This window comes from Triticum dicoccoides, chromosome 7A (genome assembly GCF_002162155.2).
Source record: "Triticum dicoccoides isolate Atlit2015 ecotype Zavitan chromosome 7A, WEW_v2.0, whole genome shotgun sequence".
NCBI lineage: Eukaryota > Viridiplantae > Streptophyta > Magnoliopsida > Poales > Poaceae > Triticum > Triticum dicoccoides.
The window spans coordinates 97686241-97703451 of record NC_041392.1 but is presented as its reverse complement, the minus strand read 5'-3'; the positions used below and the strand labels follow the sequence as shown (position 1 = coordinate 97703451).

The following is a 17211-nucleotide window of genomic DNA, read 5'->3' as shown; positions in this document are numbered from 1 at the left end:
CGGGCGGAGCTGCTCCGGGGGTGCATCTAGGCGGCGGCGGGGCTCCGTGGCGCATGCAGGCGAGCAGCTAGGCAGCGGCGACGCCGTTGGCAGCGGCGCGGCGCGGCGGCAGGATCTAGCGTCGTCCGCTCGGCCCAGATCTGGGCCCTTCGGGCCCCATCTTGGCCTGGGCGGGCCGGTGGCGGGGATGGTCTCCGGCGTGGCTTCTGGGAGGCGGGGGAGACGCGACGAGTGGCTGGGTGTCGGCGGCGCCGACACCGGCCTATTGCATCGCAGCCGACGGGGCTTAACGGGCCCGCTTCGGGCCTGGCTGGGCCAGGGGTGCCCCGCTGCCGCGTCCGGACGGCTACCGCGACGGTGCCGGAGGCACGGGCCTCCCGCACGACGGCGGTGGAGGTGGTTCCCTCCCGCTCGGCGTCGGTGTTGCTGCTCCCGTCGTGGTGAGCTTCTCTCCGGTCCTCTCGGCCTCGTGGTGGTGTTCGTAGTGAGGCGGCGTGGGCGGCGGCGCTACTGCGTTGGCGCATGGTGATGGGCGACGGTTTGGCGGGTCGGTTCCGTCCGGTTGGGTGGTTGGGGTTGGAATGCGGGAGAAATCCCTGCCGGCTTCAGCCCCGACGCGGTGACACCTGCGGGTGCCACCATTCCTTCCTAGAGGGTGTCGATGGTATCCACCCCCCACCTCCCTCCACGTGCACGGGGAAACCCGAGGACTCGTCCGGGCAGCAGCATCGTCGGCATCGCATCCTTTCTTGGAGGTGCTGCTTGGTACGCGGCGGTTCGGAGCCTCGGTCTGTGGTGGTCTGTATCCGGTGGGCGCCGCGGTGGCGGGTCATCCGTGCTTTGCCAAGCTGCCGTGGTTGGCTTTTGTTTCTTCTTCTTTTTCTTTTGGTGTGTTGTGCTGCTCGCCACAGCGATATTTGTATTCGGTGTTGGTTGTTTTGGAATGCAAAGCAGGGGAAACCTTTTTTCGGTACGTAAACTTAGTCGTCATGGTCTATTCATTTGGACAGCTGTCCAGATAGTATTAAGAGCCAGGAAACTCACTTCACTGCAGGTCTGCAGCTAAATATATAAAATGTTCAAAATTATGTACACCGCCACTCCACCAAAGAGATATACTATGGGAGTAAAGTACCAATGCATGAAGCTGATAGCATAAAAGCAATATTACTATGCGACTAAAGTATTGTAAAAGAGAGTACTCAACAATTCTACATCGCCGGAAAAACCATCAACTCAAAAAGACTGAGGTTTACGCTGCAAATGATTAACCGATACTGCTGTAAACTGTTGAGGTGATTTCTCTACCAATAATATGCAGTGTACAGAGTTGTTGCTGCTGTAGACAGCAGAAACCCTTCTATATAAGGAGAGCCAATAGACATCACTAAACGACTACATGTTCATGAAAAAAGGCAGATGATTTTAGTAAACAACACAATAGTAGTTGCATAAACAACCGGGAATAAGACGATGGGAACAAAAATAATTCTAGTGTGTAACTTGTGATGTGAGTGTGTGCCATCCTTCAACAACAAAACACGTCCTGAATTGTCTGTATTACATAGTTATAACAAGTTTTGAAGACTCGGTGTCTGTTGTAGACAAAAGGACAAAACTGAGTACCTGCTAAACAACATGTATCAGGCATCTGAGTCCTTTGGAGACGAAACTAAGCTTTGCTTCTCCGGATCAAACTCAGCTTCATCATCGTCACCACGGCCTTTGTTAGCTACAGCCTCACGATGTGCTGGAGCACTTCCTTTACTTTTGACAGACTGCTGATAGAGTATCCCACCTGCCAGAGTGAAGAGCAAGCAAACCAAACCAAATGCATTTGCGTGCTTGTCCCAGATCATAACATTGATTGCAACTGTCAGGAACTTGTTGACGACCCCCGTCACTGTAAACGCCGTGGCAGAGACAGCTTTCCTTGCCGCGAAACCAAAGAAGCTAATGAGCACCCCGAACACGCAGGACAGTGACACAGCAACAAACGCGTCAAGTTCGAACCAGCCTTGGCCCCTTGATTCAATGGCTCTGAAGATGGACAGGTGCTCACCCGTCAGAACCCCAAACACGGGGGCCATTAGCAGTGAAAGAAGATTGTTGTAGATCACAAAGCCCCATGTGCTGAGACCCAGGTTAGTCACCATGTGCTTTATGTACACCATTTCAGTAGTTATGGTGATCAGATAAGCAACTGCCCACGAGTACGCCGTGAGGGTGAACCCTGAATCTGTCATCACATAGCCAACCGCGCCTCCTAAGATAATCACCAGGGACAAGAATGTGAGCTTTGAAGGACATGGCTGCTTTCGGAAGGTGGTGTCAGCGACAGCAACCAGCAGAGGGGTCAAGGATCTGAACACTATAAATGTATCGACATTGGCATGCTTCAGGAGGTGGGTGTTGGTGAATATGGCGAGGTAGAAGACAAGAGCAGCAGGCGCATACTTTTTGGCAGTCTGGAAGTTGAAAGGCTCATGGTAGAGGAAACCGAGCTTCCCAAGGCTCCAAACTCCAACCACGGATGTCAAGTATTGTAGGGCAGTGAGGAGGCCAGGGTAACTGAACTTGGTGATGGCGTACTTGTTAATGATCGCAAGCAAGCTCGAGCATAAAGCATATCCTAAAACGAGGCTGCTTGTCGCATAGGCCGGCTTTGCCATGAGGAAAGATTTATCTGCATGGTAGGTACAATGTAAGAAAAGGGAGTCTACAACTAATAAATGTGAAGCATGATGTGATGCACAATGTTGATAGGGGACTAACAGAAAAACTGCTCTGGAAAACAAGTGCCAAGACTATCTGAATTCATGTGCAGAAATGAGACCATTCATGATTTGTGTGACTTATCTATATTTATTTCCCTAGGCACGTCCATGATTAATTTCTAGGTGGTGAGGCATAGTCCAAATATTCTATCCAATAGCAAATCAAGTAATACAAGAACAATTCTGCAATCAGGCTAGTGAGAATATATGACAAAATTGAACACCTCCTACAATCTACAGCTAAACATCTCAATGAAGGTAGAACAGGGATCTCAAATGAAGCCATTAAGGTTAAGAAAGAACTCCAAACAAGTTATTAGCATGTACTTGTAGTAGTTTAAGCCAAAAATAACTGACATCAATTTCCTTTGCCCAGACAGGTGACACATGGTGACATGGCTATTATCAGACAAAATAAATACTATGATCTGAAGTGAGATTAAAAGTATGATAATCGATTGCCGATCTCTGAGACAATAATTCATCTGCCAATACACTTTTGAGAAGTCGAAAGCTAATGAGTGATAAAGCTTTTGCAAAGGCTTGAAGGGTGTTAATATAAAAATGATTTGCCTCATTCATATATTTTAAATATCTGAATCCTTTTCGCTTTGACCGGCATGAAAGATATGTTAATGGATCTTCTAAAAATACACTCATCATACATGCTCTACATACAATATGTGAGATTCTTCTAATTTCTAGCAACGGTGGTTCGGTAATTTTATGTCAAGTGAAGGAACAAATATGATAAGAGAGTTTGCACGACCGCACATAAGTGAATAATAAAGCAAGTATGTGTTTGCTTCTTGACCTGGAAAATGGGCTTGCTGCATAAAAGGACAGACAAAATTAAGGGCTATATAAATTTATGAATTATAACATTTATTTGAATTTCATCTTAAAATGCAAATACACTTTTATCTTACTTGTAATCTCACTCCAGAATCATGAACCTCAGGTGCTAGTTTCTAGGGTGATAAACACGTGCTTATCATGAATCAGATTTGCCTTATATATTTCACTAAACAAGCTCCACACTACATATTTAAGATGCAAAATCAAATATGATAAAAGACATACCAGCAAGAAACAGCCGCCCAGATGCACAGTTTACTCGGCAAGTTCGGTTTATTTAATAAAACCGAGATTTCGAATTCACATGAACCTCAGGTGCTAGTTTCTAGGGTTTTACCGAAATGGGGAACAGAAATATACCAGAGAAGCAAATGAGGAGGGGGAGGGGAGTAAATAGTGGAGAAGGCTCGCCTTGAGACGCCCCGCTGGCGCCGTTCTCGGTCGCTGACGGGATGGCCTACTCTCGGCGGAGGCGGGGTCGAGGGTGGAGGGGAGCCGTGGCAGGGAACGGGAGGGCGGGCGGAGCGAGGCGGATCAGGGGCACGGCGGAGAGGGGCGGAGAGAGGCGCGGGCGCCGGGGCTTGGACGCCGGCGTCGCCTGCCGAGCCCACGGACGGAGTGGGGCGGAGGCAGGGGCACGGCGGAGAGGGACGGCGAGGGGCGGGCGGCCGGGCGCTGGGGCTTGGCCGCCGGGGTCTTGGACGGGAGAGACGAACAGGACGGGACGTGGGGGTTTGACTGTAAAATTTTTCTTTCACTCGGGAACTTTATTGACTAAAACGGGTTCTTATTACAGCTGTACAGCAGGCCAAGAAAAGAAACTAGAGAGTGCAATTCAGCACCCCGCGGTTTGGACAACACATTCCAAAAACGGGTTTCAGAGCCAGGTAGGTCTTTCCCTCAAAAAAAAAAAGGCAGGTAGGTCTCTTTTGACTTTGAGATCTTCAAATATTGCTGATGTGCTTTGCTGAGTGAAGCCTGGAATATGTATGACCGATGCTCATGGCAATTTGTGTTTTGTGTTCTCCCTCTTCCAATCTTGCATTAAGATGGTATACGTGTCGAGATTGTTGCTGAACCTCTTGGTTGATTTGTGTCTCTTCGGTCTACATCATCGTCTGTGCTGCATAGATAACCTGCAGGGGTTTGCGGTTCTTTTGCAAAATTGCAAGAGAAAAAGTGAGTGATAATCTGACTCATCATCATTGTTTATTATGCATTCTTTGTTCAGGTGGGTTGACCTGCGACAAAAGCTCTCGTACCTGTTGGAATAGGTCCTCCTAACAATCAAACTTTCGAGCTCTCGCATGAACTTCCTTTTCTTCTTAGTTTTGAGTTAAGAGCCGCTTTACAAATCTGAAGGATGTATAATTGTGATTTCGAACAAAGAAAAGTCTATAAACACTGAGACATACATATGCTAAAACATCTTCATGTTGAGCTTGATAAATAGAAGTCTGTTTTCTTTTCATAAAACCTCGTCATGGGACGGGTTGCTCCCACATTACATTGCGAAGAAGAGAATTGATCTAGTTAATGCAGTAAACCTGGAAAAAAAAATCCAAACAGTCCACTGATGATTAAGAAGTCCTGATGAAAATCACACAGGCACAACTAAAAAGCAGACGACTCCAAGTTTTAGACAGAGTTCGGTAAGTCTTTGGTAACAATTGCATAATCAATTTTTTTGTGGGGTGCATAAACAAAGTTGTTGTTTCGAAGTTTCAGATATCGCCCAACCATTCATTAATCCAGTACATACCATTAGCCTTAAGGATTGAAGTCCAAAAGGCCAATTTGGGGGCATTATTGCTACTTCTCTAAAAACAAGCATTAGAAAAATACCTAATTAGCCTTTAAACTATTTTTAACCATGTGATATTGGCCATATCATGTCACTATTATTATTTGATTGCATGTGATGTTTATCATGTTTTTGCATCTTGTTTACTTAGAACGACGGTAGTAAATAAGATGATCCCTCATAATAATTTCAAGAAAGTGTTTCCCCTAACTGTGCACCGTTACGACAGTTCGTTGTTTCGAAGCACCACGTGATGATCGGGTGTGATAGATTCCAACGTTCACATACAACGGGTGTAAGACAGATTTACACATGCAAACACTTAGGTTGACTTGACGAGCCTAGCATGTACAGACATGGCCTCGGAACACAGAAAACCGAAAGGTCGAGCATGAGTCGTATAGAAGATACGATCAACATGAAGATGTTCACCGATGTTGACTAGTCCGTCTCACGTGATGATCGGACACGTCCTAGTTAACTCGGATCATGTTATACTTATATGATGGGAGGGATGTCTATCTGAGTGGGAGTTCATTATATAATTTGATTAGATGAACTTAATTATCATGAACTTAGTCTAAAATCTTTACAATATGTCTTGTAGATCAAATGGCCCACGTTGTCCTCAACTTCAACGCGTTCCTAGAGAAAACCAAGCTGAAAGACGATGGCAGCAATTATACGGACTGGGTCCGAAACCTGAGGATCATCCTCATAGCTGCCAAGAAAGATTGTGTCTTAGACGCACCGCTAGGTGATGCACCCATCCCACAGAACCAAGACGTTATGAACGCTTGGCAGACACGTGCTGATGACTACTCCCTCGTTCAGTGCGGCATGCTTTACAGCTTAGAACCGGGGCTCCAAAAGCGTTTTGAGAGACACGGAGCATATGAGATGTTCGAAGAGCTGAAAATGGTTTTTCAAGCTCATGCCCGGGTCGAGAGATATGAAGTCTCCGACAAGTTCTTCAGCTGTAAGATGGAGGAAAATAGTTCTGTCAGTGAGCACATACTCACTATGTCTGGATTACATAACCGCTTAACTCAGCTGGGAGTTAATCTCCCGGATGACGCGGTCATTGACAGAATCCTTCAGTCGCTTCTACCGAGCTACAAGAGCTTTGTGATGAACTTCAATATGCAGGGGATGGAAAAGACCATTCCTGAGGTATTTTCAATGCTAAAATCAGTAGAGGTAGAAGTCAAAAAGGAACATCAAGTGTTGATGGTCAATAAAACCACCAAGTTCAAGAAAGGCAAGGGTAAAAAGAACTTCAAGAAGGACGACAAGGGAGTTGCCGCGCCCGGTAAGCAAGCTGCCGGGAAGAAGCCAAAGAATGGACCCAAGCCCGAGACTGGGTGCTTTTATTGCAAGGGAAGTGGTCACTGGAAGCGGAACTGCCCCAAATACTTAGCGGACAAGAAGGCCGGCAACACAAAAGGTATATGTGATATACATGTAATTGATGTGTACCTTACCAGTATTCGTAGTAGCTCCTGGATATTTGATACCGATGCGGTTGCTCACATTTGTAACTCAAAGCAGGAGCTGCGGAATAAACGAAGACTGGAGAAGAACGAGGTGACGATGCGCGTCGGGAATGGTTCCAAGGTCGATGTGACCGCCGTCGGCACGCTACCTCTATATTTACCCACGGTATTAGTTTTAAACCTCAATAATTTTTATTTAGTACCAGCTTTGAGCATGAACAATGTATCAGGATCTCGTTTAATTCGAGATGGCTACTCATTTAAATCCGAGAATAATGGTTGTTCTATTTATATGAGAGATATGTTTTATGGTCACGCTCCTATGGTGAATGGTTTATTCTTAATGAATCTCGAGCGTAATGCTACACATATTCATAGTGTGAATACCAAAAGATGTAAGGTTGATAATGATAGTCCCACATACTTGTGGCACTGCCGCCTTGGTCACATAGGTGTCAAACGCATGAAGAAGCTCCATGCAGATGGACTTTTAGAGTCTCTTGATTACGAATCATTTGACACGTGCGAACCATGCCTCATGGGTAAGATGACCAAGACTCCGTTCTCAGGAACAATGGAGCGAGCAACCAACCTATTGGAAATCATACATACTGATGTGTGCGGTCCAATGAGTGTTGAGGCTCGTGGTGGCTATCGTTATGTTCTCACCCTCACTGATGACTTGAGTAGATATGGGTATGTCTACTTAATGAAACACAAGTCTGAAACCTTTGAAAAGTTCAAGGAATTTCAGAGTGAGGTTGAGAATCAACGTGACAGGAAAATCAAGTTCTTGCGATCAGATCGTGGGGGAGAATACTTTAGTCACGAATTTGGCACACACTTAAGAAAATGTGGAATAGTTTCACAACTAATGCCGCCTGGAACACCTCAGCGTAATGGTGTGTCCGAACGTCGTAATCGCACTCTATTAGATATGGTGCGATCTATGATGTCTCTTACCGATTTACCGCTATCATTTTGGGGCTATGCTTTAGAGACTGCCGCATTCACTTTAAATAGGGCTCCGTCGAAATCCGTTGAGACGACACCGTATGAATTATGGTTTGGGAAGAAACCTAAGTTGTCGTTTCTAAAATTTTGGGGATGCGATGCTTATGTCAAGAAACTTCAACCTGAAAAGCTCGAACCCAAGTCAGAAAAATGCGTCTTCATAGGATACCCAAAAGAAACTGTTGGGTATACCTTCTACCTCAGATCCGAAGGCAAGATCTTTGTTGCCAAGAATGGGTCCTTTCTAGAGAAAGAGTTTCTCTCGAAAGAAATAAGTGGGAGGAAAGTAGAACTTGATGAAGTATTACCTCTTGAACCGGTAAGTGGCGCAGCTCAGGGAAATGTTCCTGTGGTGCCTGCACCGATTAGAGAGAAAGTTAATGATGATGATCAAGATACTTCGGATCAAGCTCCTACTGAACTTCGTAGGTCCACAAGGACACGTTCCGCACCAGAGTGGTACAGCAACCCTGTCTTGGAAATCATGTTGTTGGACAACGGTGAACCTTCGAACTATGAAGAAGCGATGGCGGGCCCAGATTCTGACAAATGGCTAGAAGCCATGAAATCCGAGATAGAATCCATGTATGAAAACAAAGTATGGACTTTGACTGACTTGCCCGAAGATCGGCGAGCCATAGAAAATAAATGGATCTTTAAGAAGAAGACAGACGCGGATGGTAATGTGACCATCTATAAGGCTCGACTTGTCGCTAAGGGTTATCGACAAGTTCAAGGGGTTGACTACGATGAGACTTTCTCACCCGTAGCGAAGCTGAAGTCCGTCCGAATCATGTTAGCAATTGCCACATTCTATGATTATGAGATATGGAAATGGACGTCAAAATGGCATTCCTTAACGGCTTTCTTAAGGAAGAATTGTATATGATGCAGCCGAAAGGTTTTGTCGATCCTAAGAGTGCTAACAAGGTGTGTAAGCTCCAACGCTCAATCTATGGGCTGGTGCAAGCATCTCGGAGTTGGAACATTCGCTTTGATGAGATGATCAAAGCGTTTGGGTTTATGTAGACTTATGGAGAAGCTTGCGTTTACAAGAAAGTGAGTGGGAGCTCTGTAGCATTTCTCATATTATATGTAGATGACATACTGTAACGCCCTCGATGCAGCTATATCTCCCACGTGTCGAAGCACGACTTAGAGGCATAACCGCATTGAAAGCAATGTCGCAAGTGAGGTAATCTTCACACAACCCATGTAATACATAAGGAAAAAGATACATAGTTGGCTTACAATCGCCACTTCACACAATACATGAATAAAGCATTACATCATCCAAATACAATCAAGGTCCGACTACGGAACCAAAATAAAAGAAGAACCCCAAATGCGACAAAGGTCCCCGATCGACCCCAACTGGGCTCCACTACTAATCAACTAGAACGAAACAACACAAAGGACAAGGTCTTCATCGAGCTCCTCCTGAGCTTGGTTGCGTCATCTGCACGGACTCATCGGCACCTGCAAGCTGGTTTTGGAAGTATCTGTGAGCCACAGGGACTCAGCAATCTCGCACCCTCGCGATCAAGACTATTTAAGCTTATGGGTAAGGTAATGAGGTGGAGCTGCAGCAAGCGACTAGCATATATGGTGGCTAACATACGCAAATGAGAGCGAGAAGAGAAGGCAAAGCACGGTCGATAAAAGTATGATCAAGAAGTGATCCTATAGCAACCTACGTCAAGCATAACTCCAACAACCGTGTTCACTTCCCGGACTCCGCCGGAAAGAGACCATCACGGTTACACACGCTGTTGATTCATTTCAATTAAGGTCAACTTCAGGTTTTCTACAACCAGACGTTAACAAATTCCCATCTGCCCATAACCGTGGGCACGACTTTCGAAAGTTCAAATCCCTGCAGGGGTGTCCCAACTTAGCCCATCACAAGCTCTCATGGTCATAGAAGGAATAGACCTCCACCCGAGACGTTCCGATCAGACTCGGTATCCCGGTACAACAAGATATTTCGACAGGGTAAAACTAAACCAGCAACACCGCCCGAATGTGTCGGCAAATCCCGATAGGAGCTGCACATATCTCTTTCTCAAGGCACACTCAGATGAGCCAGACGTCGGGTAAGCCAGCCCAGAGTTGCCCCTGGTAGCCTCGGACATCGCTCAGTTGGACCAACACTCAGAGGAGCACTGGCCCGGGGGGGGGGTAAAATAATGATGACCCTCGAGAGCGCGACTCCCAAGGGAAAAGAAAAGGGCTAGGTGGCAAATGGTAAAACCAATGTTGGGCATTGCTGGAGGAGCTTTACTTAAGGCGAACTGTCAAGGGGTTCCCATAATAGCCCAACCGCGTAAGGGACACAAAATCCGGGAACATAACACCGATATGACGGAAACTAGGGCGGCAAGAGTGGAACAAAACACCAGGCATAAGGCCGAGCCTTCCACCCTTTACCAAGTATATAGATGCATTAATTAAATAAGATATATCGTGATATCCCAACAAGTAAACAATATTCCAACAAGGAACAACATCTCCATGTTCCAACAAGGAACAAACTTCAATCTTCACCTGCAACTAACAACGCTATAAGAGGGGCTGAGCAAAGCGGTAACATAGCCAATCAACGGTTTGCTAGGACATGGTGGGTTAGAGGTTTGACATGGCAATTGGGAGGCTGACAAGCAAATGGTAGGCATCGAAGCATTGGCATAGCAAGAGCGAGCAAACTAGCATAGCAAAGATAGTAGTGATTTCGAGGGTATGATCATCTTGCCTGAGATCCCGCAAGGAAGAAGAACGAGTCCATGAAGAAGACAAACGGAACGTAGACGAACGAATCCTCACAACACGACGTTATCGGAACCAACCCGAAGAAGCACACCGGAAAGAAGCAGACAACATAGTAAACAACCACGACATAATCATCGCATGATGCGCAAACAAGTATGATGCATGTCCGGTTTAAGTATGCATGGCATGGCAAAGTGCACAAACAATCCTACAAATTAAGTGGAGCTCAAATATGCAACGAGTTGCATATCGATGGAACACCACGATAAGTTATTTAGTTTGATCCCGTTTATGTACCCAACAATATTAAATGTTGTTAAACATGGCAAGAGGGTGAAGCACAACAAAACTACCTATCTAGGCAAGTTTAAATGAGGCCGGGAGCAACGAAGAACAAATCCGGAAACTCCTCATGAGCATAAATTAGGTTTGGTACTGTTCTGCCTTAAACATAATTTTAGAGTTGTTAAGCATGCAAGATGAGTGCACCATGTTAAACTAGACAAAATTCTACCCCAATTACATATAAAATTTATTAAATTCCGAGTTACGGTTATTTAGTTATGAATTAAACCATTTTAGCATGACATAGGAGCAAATTAATGCAAACAACATTTTAAATATTTTAAACATGGATGAAAGTTGGATATTATTAATCTACACAAAATTCTGAACAAGTTTCATATATAAATCATTTTAATCCGATGCACGGTTAGTGAGTTATTAAATGCATGAACTAGGGGGACTATTTTGCAAAACTGGCAATCTCTGGAATAATTAGGAAAAATCCCAGGCGCTAAAAAAACATCACGGGCCGAAATGGACTAGCCCAACAGCAGGAAGGAAAAAAAGAGGCGGGGCGCTGGGGGTGTCTCATCCCTGGGCTGCGGCCCGTGAAGGAAGAGGAGGCAGGCCGGAAGGGCGGCGCGGATCTGGAGCTGGGCCGGGGAAGCTGGAGAGATGGGCCGGCCCATGAGGCACAGGTGAGCGAGAGCCCCGTCGTGCTCCTCCTGAGCTCGAAGCCGAGGATGGCCATGGCGGCGGCGCGGCGGTACAGGGACTCCGGCGAGGGCTGCGAAGGCCGGGGGCGCGCGGGAGGCGCCGGAAACGGGTAGATCGGCGGCGGGGCAACCGGATCTGGGGCGGAGGACGCCCAAGGACGACGGGGAGGCCAGGTTCGACAAGAGGGCGGCAGCTCTGGCGAGACCCGTCCACTCCGGCGACGAGCACGAGGCATGGGACTCCGGCGAGGACCCCTGGGGAGAACAGAGAGAGGACGCTCATGAGAGAGAGAAGCAGAGAGGAAGAGGATGGCGGGGCTGGTGACCTGGCGAAGCGGCTGGGCGAAGCTCCGGCGATGGCCGGCAAAGGGGCGGCGGCGGCACGCCGATCCGGCAAGGCGAAGGGGAGCCGGGCGCTCCTGTGCGGGGGCGGCGAAACTGGGCCCGCGCGGGCCCCAGATGGGCTCCGCGGGCCGACGGCGAAGTGCGGCGGCGCGGGCGCTGACATGGCGCGCTGTGGTTGGAGGAGAGTGGCGGCGGGGCGATCTGGCGGCTTCTGATTGGATAGCGTGAGGTGGAGGCTGGACGCGTCCGGCGGGCGCGGACATGTCCGGCGGCGGAGTGGGAAGAAGCTAGGGTTAGATCTGCGCGAGGATTTCGGAGGGAGACACACACATATATATATAGGTAGAGGGAGCTAGGAGAGTCCAAATGAGGTGCGGTTTGCGGCCACACGATCGTGATCGAATGCTCTAGATGATGGAGCAGAGTAAGGTGGGTTTTGGGCCAAATTGGAGGGGTGTTGGGCTGCAACACACACGAGGCCTTCTCGGTCCCTCGGTTAACCGTTGGAGTATCAAACGAAGTCCAAATGATACGAAACTTGACAGGCGGTCTACCGGTAGTAAACCAAGGCCGCATGACAAGTCTCGGTCCAATCCAGAAATGTTTAATACCCACACACGAAAGAAAGGTAGAAATGACCACCGGAGGAGAACGAAGCGCCGGAATGCAAGACGGATAACGGGGAAAATGCTCGGATGCATGAGACGAACACGTATGGAGATGAAATGCACATGATGACATGATATGCAATGCATGACACGCAAGCAATGACAAGGCAACACCAGCGAATAACTGAACGACACCTGGCACATCGGTCTCGGGGCGTTACAACACCCACCACTACGAGAGGATCTCGTCCCGAGATCTAGAATGGCACCGGAGGGAAAACGGAGGAGAAAGAGAATAGGTACACTAAGTTGCTTCTTTGATAAACGAGTGAAACCAAGGACCTTGCGAGGTTGAAAAAATTCAAGAAAAGAGTGCAACGAAGGTGAACTAGGTCGAAAACACTCCGTTAGAAACGAGGGACAAAGAGCATTGCGAAACCTTGAGGTTGAAGGGAAGATATATATAGAAAAACACTCCGGTTAAGGAAGGGGATCAAGGAAAAACCAAAATTCGGGCAACACTCCGGTTGAAAAGAAAAGGAATTGAATAATAACTTGATAAGATGAGAAGATACTTGATGAAATCACAATACACTGCCTCTGTAACTATTGAATGAATTGAAACAAGGGGTAAGAAAGATCTCGGACAGCACTCCGGTTTAAAAGAGATGAAAAACTTTGATAAGGCGAAAAGAACTAGAAGAGATGACACAACACTCCGGTTAAACGGATAATCAAAGGAAAAAAACATGATCCTGAGGAAACAAGAAGATGAGTTGAAGAGAGCAACATCACAATGCCTCCGGAAGAAACAAATAGAATATAGATAATTGAAATAAAAGAATGGAGAAGAAAATGCCAACTTCTGCCACAAAAGAACTCGACAAGGCATTTTTAGAGAAGGGTCGAACGGAGTTGTTGGAAAACCAACAATGAAAAAAATAATCTTGATATGGTCTTATGGAATACATCTCAAAATTATGAGGTGACAACCTGCCATTCACGGAAAAAGAATTGGATTGATATGAACCAATTGACGAGAAAGTAATTTCACCGGGAAGGATAGATGAAGAACTTGGATCCTTGATAAACACCATAAGAGCGACAATCCTTAAAGGAAAGCTTTAGGTGAAATATAGCCCAAGATAACTCCAATGAATAGATTGGTGGATTTAAAATACCTCATTCTTGACAACATGTTAATCATGAAACATGAATTCCCATTATCAAGAATGACATAATACCACTCCAATGATACGGACTAAAGAAAGCACTCCGGATTACAATATGAAGAAAGCTTGAGCTCCTTTGAAAAGAATCTCGATGAACGCTTCGAGAAAGAATTAAATCCTTGATGAACCATCATGTAGAACCTTCATGACGAACTCCGGTAACAAAAGAATGATCAAACGGAAAGGAAGATGAGAAGAGTAAGGTTGAAGCCTTGCAATGATTAGATGAAGCTTAGCAACGAGATAAAGAGAAAACTTGGCACTCCGGTAAAGAAAGATGAAAAAATGGAAACAAGAATTTGATGAGCCTCCGGTATAGGGAATTAACCACTTGGATAGAACAAGAATTAGAATTACATTATGCTTATCCTTCACCAATTAAATTGATGACAATCAACGGATTTGGCATACTACTTATTCTCGAAGAAAGGATTAGGATAGATACGGCGCCAACTTGAGAAAATATCGAACGAACCACCGGTAGGGTTGAAACAACGAATAAATTGATATGGTGACCAAGGAAGAGAACTCTTAAACGGACCACCGTAAGAATTGAAAATGATCGAAGTAGGGGTGCATCACCGGTAAGAATTAGCAAATGAACGAAGGTACTTGAGAGAATTTAGATGGAATTTAATATAATAGATCATGGATCGATTAGAGATCACTTGAACGCTGCACCGGTAAGATCGGAGAATGATAACTGAGAGCTGAGAAAGAATAAACCTGACTTGATGTACTCCGGATAACAAACTGAGAAGACTCTTAAATTGCTCCGGAAGGGGAAAAGAATTCTCACGATCAAAACAATTACGAGAGGATGACAACAAGCTAGAATCACGAATCTTGAAGAGAATAGAGCAAGATTAAAGAGAAACTCTTCTTCGGTCTTCAAATGATGAGAATGACAACGAGAAACACCACCAAGAATTATTTAGACACTCCGTAAGAATCAAATGAAGAGGTTGAGCCAATGATGAAAAGAATTTGAAAGAACTTGGAGAAATACATTTGACTGATGATAACTCATTCTTACGTCAAAGTTCAAAAGGAAATCTGAGGATAGCTCCAGGAAAATAAGAAGAGTCAGGTAAGATCCTGGAAAAAGACCTGTGGGTGAGGGCCCACTCAAAAGAAACACTGTTGAAAAAGATTTAAAGAGAGAGATTGCACCGGTTGAATTACATGGCTTGACTGAGATAACAATCTTGAAAGAGCTTGAAAGGATTGAGAATGGAAACAAATCTTCTGAGATACCTTGAGCACTCCGGAACAATAGAATAGCGAGAGGTGAAGGAGAAAACATTAAAACGAGGAAAGGATATGATCAACAAAGCTTGACTTGAAACCACCGGAGAAGAGAAGAAACAAAGAACGATAACTGAAAGCTCCGTTAGGATCTTCATGAGAATCACCGGATAAGAATATTGATTGAAAAGAAAGAAGAGGCTTCACATGAATAAGATGGATAGTGATTAAGAAATCTGAACCCTTGAAGAAAAAGGGGGTGGGTGGGTGGGAAAAATAAAGGCAACTTGAGGACAGATGAAACAAACAACGTCGAGAAGGACTGATAATTGATCTTGCTGATGTTGAAATGATCGGATCCACTTGAAGAGAAAACACGCCGGTTGAAAAAGGATTGACAAGGCAATCTCGATTATCATGAAGTATTAGTATCCACATAGGAATATGAGAACACTGTTTAGGAAAGGTATGGAATCAACACTTGACATTGAAGCAACTCGAAAACCACATCTCAAAAACAAAACAAAGGATTGGCTTGCAAAATAAGCCGGAACAAACATATGATAGAGATTTCGTCCGAAGTTTTCGTGGTGGGGCCTACACGGGCTCGATCGTACAGCACCATCATGTACAAGGCAGTGCACATGACATACGAAGCGTCCCCGAGTCCGCATAGCCAAGGACTCTTTAAGACACAACGAGACCACTGTAAAACCGACCGTGAATAGGCGGACCACTAGACGTCGAACCCCAATTTCATATCATACATCCGTCGGAAAGATATCCTAAGAGCTACTTGAATTCCCACTTATGAAACTCCCGAAATTTTCTGGTTATGCAATCAGGTGTTGGGGATACAGGGGAAGCATAATATCTCACCCAAACTAGCAAATCCTACATCCAGCTGTATCCATCCTTCAACGCATAACCAAGAAACCTTTGGAAATCATCTACCTCAACCTTCGAAAAGCATCCGTTATACAAGTTATGGCCATACTCCCGAACTCCCGCCCCAGTACTGGGTGGCGTCGAGGTTATCTCACCAACGAACTGCATACAAGAGATTTTCGATGTCGGCGAAAATATCTCAGGTATTTCAGAATTGCAACGATAAAATTATGATGACAACACCTCAGAGCTCAACTCCCCGGGACACTTCCACAAAACCCCTGACAGGAGGCACCAAGACAATGTTCTCATCATAAAACCATCGGAACGATTCCAAGATACCCGCGTGATCCTAAATTTTTTTAGTGAAATTTGAGAAGAGAAGAGTCAAAACTCTACGTAAGGATGCCTTACCAGAGCGATGAGGAGACTGGGAAGTAAAAAGAATTCCTAAACTCTCCGATATATAATTCCTAAATGACTCAAAACATTTTTCTAGACTCAACTCGTCCGCTAATTCGATCAAGCAGTGGGGCTCCTAAGGTCGGGGAAGGCACTGATACCAACTTGTAACGCCCTCGATGCAGCTATATCTCCCACGTGTCGAAGCACGACTTAGAGGCATAACCGCATTGAAAGCAATGTCGCAAGTGAGGTAATCTTCACACAACCCATGTAATACATAAGGAAAAAGATACATAGTTGGCTTACAATCGCCACTTCACACAATACATGAATAAAGCATTACATCATCCAAATACAATCAAGGTCCGACTACGGAACCAAAATAAAAGAAGAACCCCAAATGCGACAAAGGTCCCCGATCGACCCCAACTGGGCTCCACTACTAATCAACTAGAACGAAACAACACAAAGGACAAGGTCTTCATTGAGCTCCTCCTGAGCTTGGTTGCGTCATCTGCACGGACTCATCGGCACCTGCAAGCTGGTTTTGGAAGTATCTGTGAGCCACAGGGACTCAGCAATCTCGCACCCTCGCGATCAAGACTATTTAAGCTTATGGGTAAGGTAATGAGGTGGAGCTGCAGCAAGCGACTAGCATATATGGTGGCTAATATACGCAAATGAGAGCGAGAAGAGAAGGCAAAGCACGGTCGATAAAAGTATGATCAAGAAGTGATCCTATAGCAACCTACGTCAAGCATAACTC

The 17211-nt window shown here is 45.7% G+C and overlaps 1 protein-coding gene across 2 annotated transcripts; it reads right to left on the bottom strand.

Moving 5' to 3' along the window:
- Nucleotides 1-1468: 1468 nt before the first annotated feature.
- On the bottom strand, nucleotides 1469-4355 carry LOC119330481 (GDP-fucose transporter 1-like). Of its 2 annotated transcripts, none has more exons than XM_037603589.1 (2): nucleotides 4047-4355; nucleotides 1469-2686 (listed from the first exon to the last, which is right to left on the bottom strand). In XM_037603589.1, exon 2 carries the CDS (start codon nucleotides 2670-2672, stop codon nucleotides 1644-1646), a length of 1029 nt encoding a protein of 342 aa, XP_037459486.1. In that variant the 5' UTR covers nucleotides 2673-2686; nucleotides 4047-4355; the 3' UTR covers nucleotides 1469-1643. The 2 variants fall into 2 exon arrangements, with proteins under 2 accessions (XP_037459486.1, XP_037459487.1); XM_037603590.1 differs by lacking the exon at nucleotides 4047-4355 and adding an exon at nucleotides 3861-4028.
- Nucleotides 4356-17211: the final 12856 nt, after the last annotated feature.